Raw genomic sequence first — 23,852 nt, forward strand, 5'->3', positions numbered from 1 at the left:
TCGCTCCTTCCTCCTCAGGGGGAGGACTCCTCACACTCTTCCCCTGCTCCAGCGTGGGGTCCCTCCCACGGGAGACAGTCCTGCACGAACTTCTCCAACGTAAGTCCTTCCCATGGGCTACAGTTCTTCACAAACTGCTCCAGCATGGGTCCCATCCACGGGGTGCAGTCCTTCAGGAACAGACTGCTCCAGCGTGGGTCCCCCGCGGTGTCACAAGTCCTGCCAGCAAACCTGCTCCAGCATGGGCTCCTCTCTCCATAGAGCCACAGGTCCTGCCAGGAGCCTGCTTCAGTGCAGGCTTCCCACGGGGTCACAGCGTCCTTCGGACATCCGCCTGCTCCGGCGTGGGGTCCTCCATGGGCTGCAGGTGGATATCTGCTCCACCATTAACCTCCAAGGGCTGCAGGGGGACAGCCTGCTTCACCATGGTCTTCACCACGGGCTGCAGGGGAATCTCTGCTCCGGCGCCTGGAGCACCTCCTCGCCCTCCTTCTTCACTGACCTTGGTGTCTGTGGAGTTGTTTCTCTCACATCTTCTCGCTCCTCTCTCTCTGGCTGCAACTGCAACTCCCCTGTGACTTCTTTTCCCTTTCTTAAATATGTTATCACAGAGGCACTACCACTGTTACTGATGGGCTCGGCCTTGGCCAGCGGCGGGTCCGTCTTGGAACCTGCTGGCATTAACTTTATCAGACATAGGGGAAGCTTCTAGCAGCTTCTCACGGAAGCCACCCCTGTAGCCCCCCCCCTGCTACCAAAACCTTGCCACGCAAACCCAATACAGCATGATATTCCTGATAAAAAGTCAGGTATGGAAGGCAAAATTATAATAATTTCTGCTAACCTAGTAACAGGCAGGAGCACAGTCCTACAGCACTCTTCTGTTTTGAACTTCAGTATTTCTTTCCCCAGTCCTATCCCTACCTTATTCTCTACCATCTGTTCCAGCTTCCTTTTCACTTCACACAAATATCATGGTATCCTTTCCACTGTGATCTTGCACTCCTATCACTGAACAACTAAAGACCTACCTAGCTAATACATGGGTTAATATTATCCAGACCACCCGGTCCACCTAGGTGATATTTTCTAAATATTGTTTTGGTTTCTTTTTGATTACAGGTATTTTCCAGATCTCCATTCTTTCAAAATATCTACTTTCGTGCAGAATACACATCCTAAAATATTTTCACATTCTCTTTTTATGATCAATAGAGCCTGTCTTTATTAATGAATACTCTTTCTGCTGGTGCTTTCCATAGCCAAGTTTTTTGGTTTGTGCTAGCAGACACTATTTTTGACTTAGATTTATCTTCTAACTATCAGTCCTTCAATAAACATTTGTACTTGGTTAGCTCCCTACAATAGTTCTGTATTACTAATTTTCTACTTTACAGTCTGACTTCTTAAATAATTTTCTGTTTGTTACAGTTTCCTTGGCATCTATGTATGTTAGTGTATTGTCTTCTCATTCTAAATATGTGTTTATAAAAATATTTTTGCTAATATGTAATGTAACTTTTCCTTTGGAAAACCACAGGCATCTGGAGAAAAAAACCCCAATAACCCTAAACAAACCAACAGCCCCTCACACGTTTATCTTTAGACATGTTCATCTATGTAAAGAGATTATATACAATATTTGTGTGCAAGAAATTTTATGACTAGATACATTCTGAGCAGCAGCTATAATTCCTGAATGCTTAAAGCCTGAAGCAATTTATGGACCTCTATTGTGTACGCAGGAAATGGAATGAAATCTGGCACTTGTTGCTAGGCAAAGTGTGCCTACCAACATAGCACTTAAAAGTAATCTGCAAAGATCTGGCAGTTTAACTAGTAGGAATGCTAAATTGCTTCCAACGCAGTTTGCCTGTGATGTATTTCTAAAATGAATGTAAATTTCTTTTCCTAACCAATAATTCATGCCCACAAAATGTAAACCCCGCTGCTTCTGTAGGCTGTCAGCTCCATATGGGAAAAAAAATAAACATTTGGGCGGGGGCTTTTTACTGGGATGTGCTGAGCACCTCTGAAGACCATTGATTTTAGCAGGAATTAACGAAACTCACAATTGCTCTGTAATGCACGCGATTTGGCTTTTGAAAATCAGCACCCGTATTCAAAGGGGTATGATGCTGGGAGGGGTGTGGATGTGGCAAAAGAATTTAGCTAGCATTTTGAGTAGGTTCAGTGTTTGCTTCTGCTCTGTTGCATGCTGTGGACACTGAAGTGAAAGGGAAAGGATTATGGGTTTTGAGGATTGGAGAGGTCATAGGAAGACATCCTTCAGGGTATTCCCAAAACAACACAAGCAAACCAGCAAGTAATCAGTCATTCTAGAGGAGAGAAAATTGTGTTTGAATATTATGTGCATTTGGGTGGGCTATGTAGAAGCAATTAGAAACATGTGTGATGATTTATATGTTCTGTTTGTCTGATCTTAAAGCCTTTCCAAGATTAAAAAAAAATATCCACTGTCTAATTGGGATTAAACCAAACAGTGTTTTTGCTGAATTCATTAAGATACACCTTTTTCAAGAACATCACACTTTATTACATATACCTTTACTTTAAAATGTTTGTAACAGAGAATGTTTTGACTCATTTGTATTCCATTAAAGAATAAAACTTCCTTCCTTCCACTATGATCTAACTCAATTTTCTCTTGTGGACTGCTATATTGTAGGTATCTGCAAAAGATCCCAGTTGTATACGTTTTGTAGTCTTGTAGCTTTGATTGGCAACTGTAATATGAATGAGATTCTGCTTTGCTCAATGATTGTCATTCAGACATTCTTTGCAGGGAACATGAATTTGAACTAATGGCAAGAAAATTAAACAGTTCTTCTATTGATTTGTTAATTCTTATTATTATAAAGGCATTTCCTTTAGGGAAATTGCATTCTGTTCAGGAATATCTTCTGCAGGGCCAGAATTGATTCTTGATGTGATCACATCTCATCCTTTTGACTGACAAGGTTGACTCTTTCTGGCAAGCTATTTTTTTATGCTTTTTTTTTCTTCTTTGCATTTTCCTCCCCACGTCACTGCTTTCTTCCTTCTTCTTTCACTTCCTTCTCCATTTTGAGTATATGTTTTAACAATTGGCTATATTTTCTCACCTTCCCTTTTCATTTTCTGTCCTTTGTTTGTTCTGAATCCTCACTGTAGTCCTGTGGTTTTGTTGCCTGTGCTCCACATTGTATCGCAGTCCTTTCTACTCATCTGTGCCTGCCTCTTTCTCTTTCCTTAGTTTCTTTGTTCACTCCCTCAGACCCTTTCATTTCTTCTTCATTTGCTTCTAGGTTCCTTACACATGCTGTATTTAATAATGTCCTCTGCCTACCCCTACAGACATAGTCCTTATGCACTTAAAGCAACTCTGACGTTTTTACCCAGTTCCTATCCCCTCCTCCCCTCTCCAATACTACACATTCCCCTTTCAGCCTATACTTTTATCTCTTTTTTTTCCTATGGGGAACATTGACTGAGGATATTTACTTAAGGAGAAGTATGTTCCTCTTAGATTTTAATATGTTAAGTACCGTTTGCAAAGTAGTTGTGTTGGTCTGTCGTTCACTTACATTTGTTGGTCTAAGTCATCATAGTCAGTCTTACACTTATCCATATTCATAAGTTTCAGAGTGTTGGCATGAATTTGTTGACCTTGTCTAATCTATCTTTCAAATTGATCTACTTCCTAGAACAACTAACATATCCATACTAAGCAGACATTATTAATTTCTGTGATAATTGATTTTCCACAGAGTATGAAAGCTAGCCAGGGTTACACATTGGAAAAACTTTGTGAAACAAAGCTCTGCTACCAAAAGAGGGAACAGGGGAACTTGGAGTTGTTTTTGTCTTTCAAGGCACTATTTTAACAATGATTAATTGCATTATTCTTATTTTCTGTGACTCTAGTAAGTTCTTTTTCCAAGTTAGTTTCTTTCTTTTTGTCTCATCTTTAAAATTCTATTAATAACCATTTAATTCTCTGACTAGCCAAAGTCTTGCTGTAACTATATGGGTTTGTGATTATGTCACGCTTGAAAAGGCATGAATAACCAGCATGAACAGAAGAATTATGAGTGCAATACATGTTGTGTTAGAGTTTCTATTAGTGTGTCTCAGTCAGAAGCAGAAATGCCTTGTTTTTATCCTTGATTTCTGAACTCTCCTTATTGGCTCCTTTTAGTTTTTCTAGACCTTCCACCCCCACCTTCCTCCTCAAAATGTTTTTAAAGTGTACAATTAAGAAAAGGCCTAGGGAAAAAAACCCCACTTCTTTAACTTTTTAATTCCTTTTTTTCTATTGTCTCCTTTAAAAGATTCATCATCGTCATCTCAAACTCAGACTTAGAAGAACAATAAAAGTCTTGTTTACTGAATCTCTAGTTTAAAAGAAGGGTTTTTTTGGTCTTCTTTTTTCATTTATTGCTACCAAAGTTCTTAGGAATTTTCTCTTTTGAAAACTGACAGAGAATCTGTCTTTTTGTCTGTGCATGTGAAAGATTTGTTAACAAAAGCTACCCAACATCCTTTTTTAGAACAGCCTTCCTTTCTGCTGCCGTGATTGAGGTTTTGAAGATCCCCTGATCGTTTCATTAGATGAGAGAACTTCCGTGTCATGAGCAGGATGATTAGACTTGAGATTGAAACCAGGCATGTGAAAATCAATGTGAGTTTTGCCATTGACTTCAGTAGGGCAGTCTCTTCTCTTTCCTTCTCTGCCTACAGGATTCATTCTGTATGTTCTCCTCCATTCCTTCCCGGCTACCTCATCTAAGAAGAAAGCGTACAGTGCAAAGTGTAGGGATAAGACCACTGACTTACATGACCTAAGCATAAAGACAGAGCCTGTCTCACTCTGCCGTATGAATACCTTGGGAACATTAGCTAAACTCACTTGTCTTACCTGTTTTCCAGTATATTTTATTCCCTATCTGTAAAGCATGGGTCATTTTTTTTCCCCACAGTTTTTGGGCATTGTGAATGTAAATGGCCACACAAACACCTAATAGTAAATTGTGATATGCTAAGATGATATGCCAATAGAACTATATAAATAGCAGAAATTAAAAGAATTCAGGACTCCACCCGAAATTACTTCAGAACTTTGAGATATATTTTTCCCTGTGCTTCATACTTTGCATACTTTGTCAGGAATGGAAAATGTCATTCAATTGTTTGGATTGATTTTTTTTTTTTGGCTAAATTCATTACTTATTAGCACTACATTTAAATGTGCATCAAGGAGAATAACAACATAAAGGGACTGATTAGTTCAATTATACCACCCACACCTAGAAATAATCTTTTTACACTAGGAATCTGAAACAATGTTTTAAAAGCAAATAAAACAATCTGTTCACCTTTTATCCATTATGTTCTTCTAGTTTAAGAGAGTTCTCTGATTTGTTTAAAACCAAGGAATAAAAATAGAGTTAATTTCAATTTGCCATGAATTGCAGTCTCCGGTATTTTAAAAACATAATACTGTGCTGATTACTCTTTGTTTAAAAGGATGGTAATCTGTGCATACTATTGCAGTTGGAGTCCTGTTCCCACCTGCCAGCTATTTTCTCACTGTGTCTCTGGGCAAGTAGTTTTTCATTTCATAAATAATATAATAGTGCCTACTCTGCAAAAGCTGTACATTGTGCGGAGCTGCCTCTCCCTACATTGTCTGATTGTGCCTTTGACAGAAAGGTCTGAGCATATTCACCCACTCAATTTTGGTGATGTACCTGAGGCACCTAAGTTAGGAACCTATCTATCTTGCTGAAATGCTTACATTGGTTTTCAGACTGTGCTGGGCAGATCTGCCAGGGGCCATGAACTATATGTAAAGTTTTCACAAAAGGCAACTGAAGAAATCAGGTTCTAAGATATATTTGACAAAATAGGTGAGTTTTCTGAAAAGGATAACGTGTTAGCTGGAAAATGTCTAGGGGTCTGTAAAGCAAGAATAATGTACATCCTGGTATAGATTTTTTTTTTCTCCAGGAAATCAGCAGGCCTACTTAAGATCCGAATCAAACCAAGCCACTTGCTGGGCCCACCTCTCTCTCTCCCTTTGAGTATAGACAAGCTTAGGGTGATCCAGCTTTTAACTTAACCAAGGAACTCGTCAATTCTTTTCCATGGGAAGAATTGAAGAGCCTTGTAAGAATTAATAATACTCAGATACTAGGCTAATCTAAAGTGCTTTCATAATCCTCTCTAAATAAATATCTGGGAAAAAGTAAAAATTTTTTTTTCATCCCCTCCCCCTCCTTCTCTCTGCCAGCCTTCCTATTTGCAAAGAAGGTGCAATGATTTGTTAAGGAATCCTGTTTTGGATACCTTATTTCTTCACCGATCCTCCTGTTATTCCACTTGCTGAGCCCTCCTTCTGACTGAATCAAATCACTGGATTTAGAACATCCTCACAAGTCAGGATGCTACCGATCCAGACCTGACCTTTTTTTGAAGCCTGACTGCAATTGCAATATACTTTAGCCTTCCGTCTCTGTTAGGTTAGGGATAAAATTTCCCAAATACCATACAGCATATTTTGGAAAGTGAAGTCTATTTGAGTTTCACTGAGGAGCCAGTGCACAACTTGGTAAATTGGCGAGTCTGTGCTTTGGAGACTGTGATAACAACAGGAGGTGCTGCAGGAGGTTCGGCTGGACTGTAGAAGAAACTGTCAGCCTGAGGCATGTTCTGGGAAACAGGATCCATCTTTATTTTGCTGAACTTTAGATTCTTTTTAAAGCTTATAAAGAATCCCACAATCTCTGAACAGGTTAAAAGTTCGCAAATGTTTATCTTTTCTAAAAGCATAGGGAAAAAATTAGACAGTATTACGAGATGATTAATGTTCAAAAGCAAGGGAAGAAAAACCTAATACCTAGCAGTACAGTGGGGGAAGAGTATAGCCAAAATAAATCTCGAGAAGCATTTGTTTAACATTTGGTGCTGCTGAAAAGAGTGGATAAATGTGGGCACAACTTAATGTGCTCAGAATTATATTTCACTTTTGACCCATGCTCTTTCATTGGAATGCTGGGGTATGCCTCTCTTATGTGTCCTTGGTGGTCAGATATTTTCAAAACTTTCTAAAATGAGATTTTAATGCACCTGTGTTTTTTCCCCTGATAATGGACTACTGACATTATATGCAATGCTCAGTTTTTAAACATTACTGCAAGCTAGTACATGCTTGAATACTCTGGTTTTATACACCTCTTCTTTTTGTAATGAGTTTTCCTCATATGCTAACAAAAGTTTTGGAGAGGTTAGTGACTCATTTTCAGGGATTACTAGCTGGTATTTAACAATTTAAATCTATGCTGTGACAAGCTATGGAACTGTTGTTTCCCATTTATATTTTCTGTGTCAAGTGTGCATCTGCATTGTTTTGAAGAGAGAGGAACCAGATTTCCTACCAGACACAAGTCTAAAGGAAATGGTTAATCATATTTATGATCTTGGCTTAGGGATTCATAAATTACTAGAGAACTTTCCTGTTTAACCAAAAGACTGAAAAATATGGTTTTGATTTAAATCTGAGGAAACTCATTAACTTTGTTTATGCTTTCTTGTTGAGATGCTGCTGTGCAAAGCACACCCACAAAGAATTTATTTTAAACTAAGCTTTTTAACAAGAGCTGTAGGAAGAATATGCAAGTACATCTCTTAATTCACTACAAATGTAAAAACACCATTAAATAAAATTGTTATCCATTCCAATTAACTAACTATACTTATCATGAAGTTATGGAGAAATTATGTTTTGTAAAGCATATACACAACTTTGATAACAAATGTTAAAAATTAATCTATCATTAATAGATAACACTAAATGTAATTATTTAAGATAAGAAAGTACATCTTCCAGGAGATCCTTGGTTTGAAAAAAGTCCTTGGATCACCAGTCAGTCATTCCTCAAGCACATTTACTGAGTAATGATAACTTTTCATGATACTACTAAATTTCACTTCGGTGTAGTCATTGTGGGAGGCTTGTAGTTGTTTTATGTATCCTCTTTTTTCCCCCCAGCTCACTATGCAAAGGAGATATAGCATATATTTATTAGCTTCTGACTCGATGGTGACTACATAGTCATTGAACAGGCCTTGTACAGCGAGTTGACTTCTATTAGGCATAGGTTCTCCTCTGTGCAGCTCATGTACAGATTGTGCCAGGCTTGTCATTTTGACCTTTTGGGCATTAGGTTTACCGTGCTGTGAATAATATCTAAGACTCATTTTTGTACTCTGTGGAGCTGTCTTACCCAGCTGACTTGTTCCATGTAATATTTATGTAACTAACTGGCATGTTTACTGTGAGCTTGTTTGACCAGCTGCTAACCAGCAAACTGTAGAAGGTCTGATTTTTTTTGGAGAATGCTGCAGAGAATGGTAACACACCTGTGCTAGAGTTTGTTATGCATCCCAGTAAGAAAGGCACTCAGACTCCATAAGGTATTGTTTAAAATACCTTTTATTGGGGATAACACAAGAAGGAAAAAGGGGAGAGCACAAATAATCTTATGTCTCTTCAGATGCTGGCAACCTTAAGTTGTGCAGCATTAGATGGACCTCTAATCAGGGCATGGCAGGCTGCCTGGATCCTGTCTGTGCTGAGGTTCACCAGCATTATGGCCTTCAGACCTCTTACAGGATTTTCTTAAAAGTAAAGATCATGGGTCATTTCGACTGTCAAGCTAAAGGATGTTCACATGAGAACTTTAAGACAAAGACACAGGTGGCATCCTCACCAGGCATGGTGTGTGAGCCTGGCCACATATTTCACATGTAGCAAATCAAATGTTACTACCGCTAATCTGAACTCACCCAGTCCTTAAAGCAAAGTTCATGGTGTCAACCTGTGCTCTACTTAGTCTGCAGTACCAGCTGCATTCATTTTGAATGTGCAATGTGTATAATATAACTTTACCCCTAAGTAACTTTCTGATTTTTTTTTTTTTCAGTGATCTGATACACTGGTAACTGTTCAAGTTAGTTTATACTTTACTGGATATATTTTAGCCATATCATCTTTAGCTAACTCTTCAGTTTAGTAACTAAGCTGTTAAGGTTTAGCTACAAACTTCCCATTAATGCTGCTCTTCCTTCAGGTACTCAGTGATGAAGCAGCTCTTTCCACAAAATGTCTTCAAGTATCCAGGGTTTAGAGACCCTGACTTCACTGCAGTGAGTGCTTGCTGATGTTACATGGCTGATTTCTTCAGCAGGCGGTTCGCACTCTCTGCAGCTCTGTCTTTAAGAACAGCCAGGAGCAGGGCAGACGAGGGCACCGGGGCAGCCCCAGCCATCGGGCATCAGGCACCTCCCTGGGGACGAGTATGGGCCAAGGGCGGGCTGGGATGTGGGCCCGTGGGTGGACTTGGCTCAGGGGACGCGTGGCCAGGCAGGGCAGGGCTGTGGGGAGCTGGAGACCGGGCCCTGCTGCAGCGTCGACGGGGCAGGGGATGACGGCCCGGGTGGCTGACATGGGGACCTGGGCCATGGGCAGGGTGGGGACAGCCCTGGGAGGCTGGGCATGGACAGGGAGGGCTGGTGATGCCCTCAGGGCCATGACACGCTCACAAAACTGCTGAAGGAAATAAAAATGTTGCAGGGGAGGGGAGCCGAGTTTTTACTATGTGCATGGTCACTAATGCTTGATCAGAGCAGACTCTCAAAGCTCCAGGGGATATTGGGGTGGGAAGCATGGTGTTTGACTAGGTGGAAAGAGGCAGTAGCCGTGGCACCATGACCTAGCTGTAGCTCTGTAGACCAGAGTGTTGGTGCTGCCGGCAGTAGGGATAGCAGGGAATTTTTTAATGAAACAGGATTTCACTGTAAACTTCACATTTGTTGAATCCAGAAGGAAAAGAGCTTTCCTCAAATTGCTTTTCAAAGAGCTTTTCGAAAGAGCTTTTTGCAAACGATAGCCACCGGGTGTTAGATTTTCAGGTCACTACCATAGATATCTGAGACTGGAAGCATTAGGAGTCTTTCGTCTGTCTTTGGGACTAAGATCCACAGCTGGAAACCTCAAGAGCTGTGATACAAACATGGCTTCCAAGGTTTCCAGACTTACTGACAGACAGCCAAAGAGGTGAAACTGTGGAGGCCCTTAGGTTTTCACAGGTTCCTTTCTCGTGCACATGGGAATCTAGAAGTCCTTTGATGATTTGGCTTAAATCAAGCAGCTGCTGGGCAGGCCTTTGGAGGCACAGTTGTGAATAAATTTATGTGCCGCTTTTTTTGAAAATAAAAACCCTGCAGCACTTGTGGGTTTTTTTGGGGTGGTGGTGAAGCCAAATATCAACTGTTTAATCTCATGGAGAATCAGGAGTTCTCCTTCAGTCAGTTTTGGATCAGCATGTTTGGGCTCATGGAGACCAAATGTCATGTGCAGCCACAGACCTTGGAAGGAGCCAGGGAAGGGTATCTGGGCCAGCATTTGTTAGTGAACCCAGAGCACGCACCGAACCAGCTCAGACTCAGGAAACGGGGTTTATTTAACTCAGTTATTTCAGCTCTTGAGCACAGTAACACAAATATGAACCTGCTGGATTTGTAAATCTTTCTTTCCCACAAGAATGTAGTTTTTAGAGTGTCTAGAAGTTTTAGTGTCTACATAGCTAAATACGTGAAGCTCCTTTGTAGTTTTTTCTTCTCTGCAAGTTATTTCATGGAAAGGAATTGTTCATGTCTCAGGTATAATTTTGTTTGATATGTGCAGTATCTGTACAAAAGCCTACACTAGGAAAGTAACATATGGAAAAGTGGTCTTCTAGAGAAGCCAAAGAATACTCGCTCTGCCTATTAAAAGATCTTCCTACTTAAAAGTTGATTATTTTTGTTCTTCAAAAAAAATGAGAAACCATTTGGTTAAAAATAAGTAAGGAATCTTTCACAGAACCATTGAATTATTAACGGAAACCTTGACTCTAGACTGTTTTGATGGATAAAACTAATTTATCTCTGTCTCCCTGAGATATTTATATCATCTGTCTAAACAGTATGAATCACATTTAAAATTATATCAACTTGTGCCACCTCTGGGGTAACAAACTGGAGCTGATTCAACTGAGTGTTGCTTTCCTTCATTTTAATCATTCACAATATCTAATTGATTTTTATTACAATTGAGTCTGTTCACTTTACAGGGAATTTGAATTCATAGCCTACGGGGGGGAAAGGAAATGCCACTAATCGGCAGTATCAGGGGTTTTTTCCTTATGTTTTGTACCCTTTTAGTACAGGTAGAGAAAAAATGCATATTGTCTTTGATTCTTGAAGTATGTGTATGTATACATAGGCACGAACTTATTTATACTAATTACACATATGCAGTAATAAAACACATAGTTTTTTACATATATAAATGTAGGATTTAGATACTCTTCAAGTAAAAGACGCAAGCTATGAAAGACAATTTGGTCTCAGAGCATTGTCCAGTACATAAAAGTGCTAAAACCATGTATTACCCTTGCCATGTGTTGCAACTGGAAACAATGAAATTGGAGTAGGAAAGTTTTGGAAATGTTCATGTCTTGCACATTATTTTTCTTTAAACAATAACCAAAAAAGATTTGAGAATTTGTCATGAAATGAACTTCCAAAAAAATCCTTTAAGTCAATTGAAACTTTTTGATATTAAAAAAGAAATGTATTTTATTTTGTAGTTTTGCAAGCAATCGAACAAAGCTACATGGAACACAGTACATGTAAACCAAGTAGCAGAAATGAAAATGTTTTATTCTCTTCAGTTTTGTTTCTTATTCATGTCATCCCCTCTTTTCCCCACTAATTGGAATAACATTTTCCAGACCTTGTGGTTTGCTTTCAATAAAATTTTATGTTATTAAAATTTTATTTAAATATTTTAGGTTTAGTAAATAGCCTGTTGAAAGTGTTTTAACTTACTGTGCTTGGTTCTGGGCTCCCCAGTACATGAGAAATATGGAGCTACCAGAGAGAGTCCAGTGAAGGGCCACAAAGATGATGAAGGGACTGGAACACCTCTCCTATGAGGAAAGTCTGGGAGAGCTGGAACTGTACAGCCTAAAGAGAAGGCTGAGAGGGATCTCATCAGTGTATATAAATACCTGAAGGGAGGGTGCAAAGAAGACAGAGCCAGGCTCATTTCAGTGGTGCCCAGTGAGAGGACCAGAGGCAGTGGGCACAAACTGAAACACAGGAGGTTCCCTCTGAACATCAGGAAAGACTTTTTCACAGTGAGGGTGACTGAGCACTGGCACAGGTTACCCAGGGAGGTTGTGGAGTCTCCGTCCTTGGACATACTCAAAAGCTGCCTAGATATGGTCCTGGGAAACCAGCTCTAGGTGGCCCTGCTTGAGCAGGGGGGTTGGACCAGATGACCTCCAGAGGTCCCTTCCAACCTCCGCCAGTCTGTGATTCTGTTATTTTGTGACTTTCTCTAGTCATGACATATACCAATAGATATATCATTGATACCATATGTCAATGAATATTTCAAAGACTGTGATGTAAAATGTAAATTGCGAAGATGATTGCAATTAGCTAGATTATTCAATAAAATAGTTGTAAAAGGAAAATCACTTGCCTTCCCAATAACTGAACTTGTCAAATGTTATATGATCTTGTGCAACCTAAGACTATTAACTAAAGCAAGGTTAGGCTTTAGCAGATGGATAATTTAGTATTGCCTAAGTGAAATTTAGGTAATTTAAAATGAAAATAACTCCTTTGACCAGAACGGGGAAAAGGGATAAAAGAGACAGGTCTGGACACCCACAGTGGGCTATTCTAGTTTAAAAGTCTGTGATTAACCAAACGTCCCCAATAAGCACTATAGGATTAGATCTTCCATATTATACTGTTTTAATACATATTTGCTAAAACTTGGTTTCTAATGCCTTATTTGGGGTGTAAGCAGAAGCAGGTAGATGGAGATGTAGAAAGGGCTATGTAACCATATTACCTGACAGACACAGAGCTGTGTGCAGAGAAATTTTAAGAGCACAGGAGACAATCTCACCTAGATGTGCTTCTTGCTGTGACTGATCTTCAGTACTGAATAGAACAGTGAGAGAGAAAAAATTAAAAAAATTAAACCAAGTAATGGACCATGTAAAAAAGTAAAAATCCTTTCTGGTCTCTTTCAGAAATTCTTGTTCTGAAGTTCTGAAATATAGGATTAGGGCAGTACATATTAAAAACAACCTATGACCAGCATGTGCAATTAAAGTCTTTTATAAGCATTACTGTAATTTGAATTCTAATCTTGGCAATGGAATTGCAATTGACAGTAAGTGTAGTTTTAAACTTTGACACTAAATAAAATCATGCATGATGACCTCTTTGGACAGAGAAAGATAACTGTCGTCTCAGTAGGGGAGAGTATTCTCTTTTTTTTTTTTCTATCTTAAAGAAATTGAGTAAAAGTTTAAATTCTTTAAACAGTCTGATGTTTTTATCTCCTAGAAAGAGTTTTCTACTGATATTGTTTAATTCATTTTAATGTCTAAAATACCCTCTGGGGGCAACATTTTGATTTTTTTTTTTAAATTCCAGTTTAATTTTCTAGTCTATTTCCATTTCTAAAGATGCTCATTTTAAAGTATTGTTTGATCTGATCCGTAGTTTCTCATTTCTATTACTGTAATAAATAACAGTTTTTATCTAATGAGAGCACATTACTTACAGATCATGTATGCTGCTGATGTGAACCTTAAGTGCTTTCTTAAAATACTCTTCTGCAAATACTAATACTTTTCATGTCCTAATTTAGCAATAGTACTTTAAAATCAACTTGTTTTTTTGCACAACTTGTATTGGGATATAGGTAGAAGATTTTAAAACTGCGGTATTCACATTGACTCAAGTGATGGAGAACACACCAAAGTACTAAGTTCCTTATGTCAACATGGAATAAAAAGGGTATTGCTAGAAATAATATTGCAGAGTGTATATAATAGAAATATCTGTTATAGCTAGTTGATGTATAACCTGAAGATTAAATAACATCAGTAGTCATGCCCTCACACCCACCTCTGGCATATTTTTTATGTTGTAATGTGGGTTCTGATTGATTTTCTTCTTTTAGAACATTATTGAATATTTGTTTACTAAAACATTGTGCTAAGCAATCCCTGGAACACATAGCACAACAAGTGCAATAAGACTTTATTTATTTATTTATTTATCTCCTAGAGGGCTTTTCCTTAAGAAGTATGTACAGTAGTTTTGTTTGTTTTTATCCAGTCTCTAGTACCTCCGTTGGAGTTACGATTTAACACCATTTGTGATGTTTTTTGTTGTTAAAGTGCATCCAGTAGTAACTAAATTGAGATGATTTGTCACCACTTTTTATTTTAACTCTGAAAATCCATTTCAGATGGACTTAAAGGAGCAGGGGGAATCCACTCACTAAAGAGAGCTGAGAGGCAAACTGTGTTACAGACCCTGTGTGCTCTTGTCACAGTGACTCATTCGCTCTCCCAGGCTGCCCAAAGGCCAGTGCCGAATGTTCGTATCCCTTGTTCTGGGCTACTTCAGGGTCTGGACACCCTAAATAGACACAGAGGAATTGGCTTAATGTAAGAACTTCTAAGTTCAAAGGTTTTTGCATTTCTAATAGCCTTTTGAGAATAGGTAAATAAAGGTTTAGGTTTTTTCCTCCATAAAGCCCTCTGGACTTCCTATGTCACTTTGAAAATCTCTCACACAGTTCTTATCAGGGCTGCGGTTTGGTGATAAGGGGGCTTGAGTGGCAAAATTGGCTTGAAATGTTCTACTATCATTAGGCAGCTGTTTTCCCTCGAATTTCCCCCTGTTTTTTTTTTGAGTTGTTTCTAAATTCAAATCGGTGCCCTTAACCAATCTATAGTTTAGCCTTATAGTGTCAGCAGAGGAAGAAAAACAAGTGATTGGAGGAGCCAGTATTTTTGTGAAAACCCCAGTATTGCTGAACCTAATTTCAGTAGGGACAGAATCCCTAGGGTATACTGCAAGGTCTAGAAGATGGCTGACTTTCATCGGAGGTAGCATAACATAAACAACCAAGACCCCAACCTTAAACAGAGATATTAATTTCAAGCGTGTTGATATAGGAAAAAAAAGTAATGATACCAATTTTTTTTTTTCAGAAACCATAAGTTTTTCAGAAACTGCAACTCCAACAATTCTGAAAAAAGAGACTTGGAGATAAGCTTCAGCTGAATGCAAGGCATAGTTATTGAGAAACTCAAATGCAACTAAACAGAATAGACCATTTTGCTAATCTTATCCCAATGTAATCTGAAATATTTTCACTAGCTTTACATTGGTGTAAAGTAGCAGAATCAGCTTCACTAACTACAGGAAAGAAAGTCATCCAGTTGGAAAGAACTATTAAAAACATCTTCACTGTGCTGGTCTAGGTTGAAACTGCAGAACACTATTTTAATTTTTTACTTTCCCAAAATTTTCAACTCTTATAACTCAATCATCCTTCCTATCTAACATCCCAATTTAAAGCAGGAATCCATAACAACAAGTTCTTCATATTTCTTCACCTATTTCATGAAGTGTTTTTTAGATTTGAAAAGCACTTCATGAATCACTCAGTGGTTGCTAAAAATGAATAATAATGAGCCCAATTCAATTATCATGCCAACTGCTGATTTCCTTCTGATGGCTGACTTTATGCTATAGAGAGGAATCCTTATGCTAAATCTCACCTGCCTGTAGGAAATTGATTCCATTAGAATTTTAAAATGAGAACTGCCCCCAATTATGTTCTTACATAGAATAATTGGGCTTTAGTTATTAAAAATAAGTGACAGCGATGACATCTGAGTGTATTTTAATGTCTGGTCAAACATCCTGGATCTTTGTACTCCTATAAGAGACTTCTTTTGTAGTGAGGGTTACTGTTCTATAACTAATACTGCACAACCATGTAAGTAGGTATTCTACCACAGGCAGTGTCTCCAATAGTGTTGGCTTAATGAACCAAGGATTTATTTAAGAGCTTGGTCCTTGCAGTTTAACAAGCACATGATTATAGTTTTACAATTGCCCCTAGACAGGGAATACTCTCTTAATCTTACTGAGAAAAAGGGTGAATGTAATTTCAAAGATATTATATTGCCTCACTGGGGTTTTGTTTGTTTGTTTGTTTTTTAAACTATCTATCTCTAATCATCATACATAACATGTGAAAGCTCTCAAACACCAAAAAATTTGTCCTTACCAAAATTTCTATGACAAAGTTAATTATCATTATTGACTTTATAAAGAAGAGAATTTAAGCTGCTCTCTTGGAGCCCTGGTGATGTTGTCCTGTGCCAGAGGTTATCCAGAAAATGAAAGATCCGAAAGTTGAAGCCAATCGCCTTTCTTTCAATTGGAGGTCTTAACCTCAAGATCAGTCTTTTCTTAATTTTCTTTTCTGCTAAGTGTTTCGAAGGAGTCTGCATTTTTGTGCCCCACCATTGCTCAGTAGAAAAGATAATCACAACACATAGACATGCATGCATTCACACATGCTCTTAGGTGGCAAGAGCATGGTAGGTAACAAAACAAGTCATTTGTTTTGACTGTTTACATTGCCTATGGAAAGTTTAACTACTACGATGTAGCAGAGCTTTCAGCCATAGTGAACATTAGTATGAAATAAAAAAATCAACCAGAACTGGTACAAAGGTGGAGAGAATCTTTTCCAGTGGGAGGCACAGAAATAGCAATAGCACTGCTGAATGCTACAATTTCTGCAGGCGCATAGAAATGGAAGCAATGTTCAAATTCAGTTTCTGGTTTACCCAATAATTATATAATATAATTGTTTTCATAAACTGATGGAGTTCAACCTGTAACTAAGCTGATATCCTTCTCCTTTTTTATTCAAAGTGTGTCAGAATATTTAAAACATGACATAGATTATTGTATAGATAAGTGAAGAAAAGGAAATAAATGAACAAATCTTTATTTTCATGCATACATGTCTAGTGATGCACCAAACTCTGAAGTCCCACCAGTTAAGTTTGTGTATCCTATTTAATCATTGTATGCTTCCCAGTAGTTTAGTGAAGAAAGACAGCCAACCTCTGAGGACTATTCAGCCCACACAGGACCTGAGTCACTCTGCAGAAGTGCCTGTCTCTCATGATGGATTACAGATGGATCCCAGCGAAATCAGGCCTCCAAATTGGTGCCTTGAATATATAGAGTTCCGACGTGGATTCAGAACTTTTTGTCAGAGATTTCTGTCTTTGCTCTTGGACCTATAGGTATGCAAACATGTAGTAGAAAAACATTTTTAGAATGCACTTAGAATGAAGTTAAGAGTCGAAGGGCAAAAGCATGTGATCAGAGCCAAATGATTGTGGTTTAAATTACCATCTTTCAGCTGAGATGTTTCAATTCCTAGCCTATTGCAGCTTTGCAAGTGGCTAAAATTCTACGAGTGTTTTCCCTGGAAAACTTGACTCATTCTTCTGAGGTTTGGAGACCTAATGGTAGTTTTCCAGCATAAACTGGACCCATGTCCATTTTACAAACATTGTGTGTAGCATTTCAGATGCGGGTTTGCTAGCATTTTCTGTCCCTAGCGATATATCTTCAACGGGTACATCTCAGACTCTTTTCAGCTAAAGACTTAGTCACACCATTTTTCCAGGGCTGACATGAATATACACTCAGGCTCTTCTTGTTGTTTCCAACTGGGGAGGCCTTAGCCTATGGCATCCTTTCCTTATCCCTGGTGTGTGACCCTGTGCTTTGTATTTCTAGTTTCAATCTGCTTTTATTACTTCAGTCCTTCAGACTGTCAGTCCAGTTCATTCTGTATGATTTTCCATCTTCAGCTTTCTACTGAGGGCTTACGGGTTTCTGTCATTCGCAAATGTTGTTAGCATACTCTGAATTTTTGTATCAATCAGTAAAACACATTTGGTTCCAAAAACATCCTTTGAAACATCACCAGTAATCTGCTTCTATCCCAGTAATATCCCTTTTGGTCCTAATGTTGTTTCCTTCCCTTAAACCAAGTTGTGATTCTTTTACATTTCTAGAGTACCTAATCCAGAATAATTTTTTTTTCCCTAAGTGGAATTGTGTCCAATATATATGATCATATCAGCTAGATTTCCTGTGTTCCTTTTATTAAAATATCAGTTATCTTATAAGAAGAGATGCCAGGTAAATTTGGCGTAATGATAGTCTATTTTGGGATAAAGCTGTTATTCATTATATTCCATTTTTCATTACCTCAGTGTCTCTGGCTATGCAATGCTTCATAATTTGTTTCAAATCCTTGCACAACTCATGAGGTCAGAGCCACTTGTTTTTATGTTGCCTGGATCACGTACATCCCTTTTTCTTAAAAGAAAAAAAGTTAGGTTTTTTATTTTTCAGACACTTGATTGCCAGCCTGATAGATTCATTAAAAGTCTTTGTTATTAAACTGGCCTTTCATGTGCAAGTATTGTAAGTACTCTCGAGTGGAGATTATGGGGTCTCGCCGTCCTGGTCTAGACACTTCCTTAAAAACAGTTTTATGTCTTTGTTTTGTTCTCATCTTAGATGAGTAATTTTCGTTTCCACAGTCTGTATCATTAGCCACACTGCATTTGCTACTCTAGTCAACATCTCCATATTAATTTTGTTTTGGACTGTCTGTAAATTATCTTTAATCTTAACTGCTTTTTGCTGCTTGGTGAAGCCACTCTTTTTCCTGTTTTCTTTTTATTTTGATGATGAAAGTACATTTTAGTACTTGCAATTTTGCAAGATCTGACCCTGCCTAACATTTTCTGTTCTCACTTTCTCCATATATTTTCTAACATCTGACAGTCTTCCTTGCATATTAGTTTCATTTTCCACCCTACAAGCTTTCTGCATACTCCAGATATACTCTCTGAGGTGACTGCTCATCTAGTTAGAAATGGAGCCCTTTTTGTTATAAAAGGTTTTTCCACATGTTTGAAGCTGCAAGTTTTTCACGGCCCACAGCCACAGTCTTTTTCTTAAAGGAATTCTAGCACTTCCTTGAGTCTTCATTATTTCCCTTATTTTCTGATTTTTTTAAAGTGAAATTCTGATTTATTTGTGTTTAGCATTTATTCATGTTACAGCCATTTTTAAAAAAATTGAATGAATGTGTCATTACTTACTCTGAGATGTAGCTTTCTTGACCAACTATTTAGTAAGGTCTTGTGGCTCACTTTTCTTGTGTTATGTGTCACATCCTCAGATACCTGGGTCTACCTCTTATTGGTAGAATTTATTTTCTGGGAAGTTACAACATCACCCCACAGTTTTCATAGTGCTATTTACTCCTTATTTCGTAATATTATTTGCTTTCTAAATACTACAGAAATTTATGTACAACAAAAGAGATCCTACACAAACCTTTCTGAAAGGAATCTGAAACCAATTAGAAACCTTTTGTACCCTCTCTAATTTTCTTACAGCTTATCACATACTTGGTTTATAGTTCATCACATCGCTATTTTTGCCATGAGGAAGACCATAAGATTGGTACATGTGGATGTGGGAAATAAGCAAGAAGAGGATTACTATGTCAAACTGACTTGCAGATCTACTGCGTCATCTGTGTGACAGGGAAGATACAGTGAGTTATACAAGCTATTGCAGGCAGTTTTATGGCCTTCTACACTTCAGTATAGTCCTCTCACCCAAATTTTTGGGCAGAATATTGCCATTGCTTTACAATTAAAAAAAATATCCAATTGGCAAAATTAGGGTACTTTAAGGGGGTGGTCAAGGTGAAAATCATTAATACAATCTTACAAATTTGTATTAGTTAAATTCTTTATAGTTGCTTTCAGTTGCATACAAGAGATCTTCCATTATTTCTCTCAGTTTAATTTCATTAATTTCAGGTTTTTATATTTTTTGTTAAAGCCAAGAAACTGCTCTGTATGACTACTCTCATGGAAGGCTTTTATTCATTTTCTTTAAGCAGGGTGTATGAATTTTAAGTGAAATTATTTTTTTCCTTTATGCACCATATGTTAGATTAGTGCATCTCTAACTGAGAGTGGTTAGTGCTGCTGGACCAGCAGTGGCTTCTGCCTTACTCTGTCATTTAGACATGGGAACGGGAAAATCAGTCCTCCTTTTATTAGAGCATCTTTTCTTTACCAGCAGACATCAAACTGTTAAATCACAGGAGTGCCTAACACGGGGAATGCAAAGTCATTGTGATAAGTAATCCTTGAAAGGAAGGAAAATATAGGGAGACGGTTATGTTTTGTCTTTAGTTTTTTTAAGCTACCCTAGGACTTATCACCATTTTCCGGAATGGCTTATGCTGTCGCCTGTCAGTGAAGCAGAGTAATCACAAGAGTAGGTTTTTATTCTATATCCTAATTTTTTTCTTGTCCTTTACCAACAGAAAGTTATTCAGATATTTTTAAGGTGGCAACTCCTGTTTTAAACAAGAACTAACATGATTCTCTCATATGTTTTTGAACTATGGGTTTTTCAGCTATTGAACTGTATCTTGTCTTAGGACCATCTTGGAAGGTAAACAAAATTTTAATGGGTAACAAAAGATACTCCTTTTTCTCATTAAAATTTTCTGTTTACAATAGGTATTTAAATTCCTTCTTATTGGCAGCAGACTGGGCTTGTATTTTCAGGCAGTTGACTCTAACTGCAGGCAACAGACGCATTTAAAATAGACTGCAATAAGATTCTATTTTTGAGATGTAGTGATTGGAAAGGAATCTTCTTCTGTCAATCAGATATACATTCAAATGGTATTTATTTTAAAATTGAATATTCTAGTTTAAAAGAGTTGCAATTGTTTTCACATTTACTACCTAAAATTGTAAAGGAATGCTAAAGAATTAAGTGATAGAAATTTGCACCTGGAATTTAGTGTGAAACATGACACTTAATGTGCAACGTAAATAGTGTAAATTGTCAATTCATCTGCATATTTGGCTATTTTTCAAGAAAACTAAAGAATGTTTGAAACCAAACTTTCCTTTTATAATTCTTCATGCTGTTAGCATGTAGATTTTAATCTACAATTTTAAGCAATGTATTATTCAGCTGATAGAAGGCTAGCATGCCATGTTCTGATAGTCTGAGCAGCTGCATTAGTTCTTTAAGATACTTCACATTTAGCAAATAATCATAAGTAAATATAGTCCTATGAGTATCAAAATATAAAGCATTGCCAATATTGTGTCAATATTTAAAGACAAAATTCAGTTTTGCAGCAGCAGCCAAGTAGAGTGTAAGTGGGTGGGAGAGGGCTGGAGGAACCAGTAGCCAGAGGAGGCTTCAGGAAGGAGGATTTGCACCTTTCAGTAGAGGTAGGAGCTGCAGCTGCTGCTACTGCTGCATGAGGGAGTGACTACTTGCTGCTGTAGCTGGTCCTCTCCACACTCCTTTTCAGGGTTTGTACCATAGTAGTTAATCCTGTGTCCTCAGGCTGCAGTTTCTAGCTGTTCTTTGCCTACAGGTGGCCAAGGAGGTGAATGGAATCTCAGCACTTGGAGTTTTGTGGTGTTAATAATAGTTAACAGTAGAGAAATATGGCAATGAGAAAGAGGTGAATGTAGTAAGAAAGCCCATTGTTCATACAGGATGTTTTAGTTCTGTATTCCTTCTTAAAATAAGAATTCATACGTAGACCTATCAAAATTACATACATTAGATTTCAAAGTCATGGTGATTTCAGGTGTCTCCTCATATTAAAGATCATATTTATTCACTTCTATTTTTAATTGCATATGAACTACGTTAAGTGAAGCTGTTAATCATGTTCATTTAAAACTATAATTGATGGAGTCTATTTTAAAAGCTGCATTAGAAAATATCACTTTCTGAATGAAAAAAAGGACTTGACACACTCTTTCCTTCCATTGCTAGGCCATGGGAAGTGTGACTGTGGGAAGTGCAAATGTGATGAAGGCTGGTATGGTGAAGCTTGTCAGTATCCAACTACTTGCAATCTTACACGAAAGAAAAGCAATGAAATGTGCAAGAATTCTCAAGATATCATCTGTTCTGGTGCAGGTAAGATGTCTTTTGTTGCTGTTGATGGCTTGATGTTCTCCCTGTGTTATCCTGAGAATCACTGTAATTTCTTTTCTAATTAGGAATTTTGTAGAGTATGTTTAAAGAGACTGAGAAATAACTATGTATACTAAAATGCTTAATTTTCCTATAGGCCTATTCCTGTGCATATGATGTGCACTGATTCAGAATGCCTACTTTAGTACTGTAGTTTATCCATAGCTATTTTAGGTTGATGAAACTGCAGCTGTGTTATGTTTTTTGCCCATCAAAAGGTTATGGTAATGGCATTAACACAGAAAGTGACGTCATTTTTTTGTGTTTGTGTTTATAGCATGCAGAAATGGCATTTGCAAATATTTTTCCAGGACATTTATATGCTGTACAATTTTTTGAGACACTTTTGAGCTGTAACAATGATTATTAAAAACAGTTGTGGAAGATCTGCTGAATCATTTTAATGGGGTACTTCCATCTTCACTTTTCTGATTTGGTAACTCTCTTTTCTCTAATTCTTTAATTTTATAACCCATCCTAACTTAAATAGGAAGTCCTTTCCTTAAAAAAATCAGGGGAAAATGAAACAGCCTTTTAGAAGACTTCACTGCAGTATGGTAAAATTTTGAAGGGCATTTGCTGCCAGTCAAGGTTTGAGACCACAAACTGCCTTCCAATTTTTCCATTACATTGATCTCTGAGTGAGAGAATGTTTCAAGAACCCCACTTCTGCTTACTGTTGCTAGCCTTTAATTTCTGTCTGGGTCCATACATTTTCAGACAACTGAATTTCTCACAAGGTAGTTGCTGACATGAGCAAAGAACCCAAAGGATTTGTGGGACTTGCTATAGAGACATTAGGCTCTCACAACAAGATATGAAACCAATATAATGCAAAATTTTAAGCATACAGCATACTGAGTAAATTATACATTTCGGTTATGACAATAATATAGATTATATGAAACTCATGATTGTTTGGCTAACAAATGAGAGACACCTAAATGAGAAACTGACTCTTGAAAATAAGCATAGTTCATTGCGATCAGTCGAAGTACTTAAACAAGAATGTTAAGACCTTTTTTTCTCTTTCTTTCCTTGGCTAGAAGTGGCCCCAGTCTGTCTGTCACTGAGTCTTCACAGGAAAACCAACGTACCTGAACAACCACTAAAAGTGGCTAAGAGGGGAGTGTTTGTGAGATCAGGAAAAGAATAAATGCTTTCAGTTTTGCTGGTATTAAACAGGACAGGAATTCCAATGAGACTGGCTAAGGAGTTTGGGGTAACTTTGATGGGCTGTAGCCATACATATTTTGTCTTGATGGGATTGCCTTTTGATCTACTGCCAACGTTGCCTTCGGGGTCTGAGCTCTTTTTTTTAATTGCCAATAAAAGATGGGAAGGGATGACATGAGTTGTTGCAAAAACAGTCTTCTGCTGTCACACAGCTAACCATTTATTGTAATTCTTTTCATGAACCAATCAAGATCCACCTAAAATTTAACTTTTCTGACTCAGCTGTTCCTGATCATTTGTCAGAGCAACTAGGGCATCCTACTTAAACTGAGATTCTCTGTTTGAGCAATTTCCATTTCTAGTCAATGGGAAGGAATGGACACTTTTAGGACACAGCCTATCTGACCTTTTTAGATGCCCAATTCATGAATCAGTTTACCGTTTTGCCTTTTTTCCTGTTTGGAAATTATCTGTAAACAAGACAGTTTTCTCAAAAATTTTATTTGTATTTATTTTCCAAGTAATTGTAGCAAATAATTCTAGTTCTAAATATAATAAATAATTCATGTTCTAAACCATGTATG

General features: G+C 37.8%; 1 protein-coding gene across 1 annotated transcript in view; it reads left to right on the top strand.

Annotated features, from left to right (window-relative positions):
- ITGBL1 (integrin subunit beta like 1) overlaps nucleotides 1-23,852 on the top strand; it is a 150,941-nt gene that overhangs the window by 40,712 nt on the left and 86,377 nt on the right. The window contains exon 3 of the mRNA XM_050909225.1: nucleotides 21,889-22,035. Coding sequence (XP_050765182.1) covers nucleotides 21,889-22,035 — 147 coding nt within the window. The remainder of the gene's footprint in view (nucleotides 1-21,888; nucleotides 22,036-23,852) is intronic.

The sequence above is a fragment of the Gymnogyps californianus genome, chromosome 1 (assembly GCF_018139145.2).
Source record: "Gymnogyps californianus isolate 813 chromosome 1, ASM1813914v2, whole genome shotgun sequence".
Taxonomy (NCBI): domain Eukaryota; kingdom Metazoa; phylum Chordata; class Aves; order Accipitriformes; family Cathartidae; genus Gymnogyps; species Gymnogyps californianus.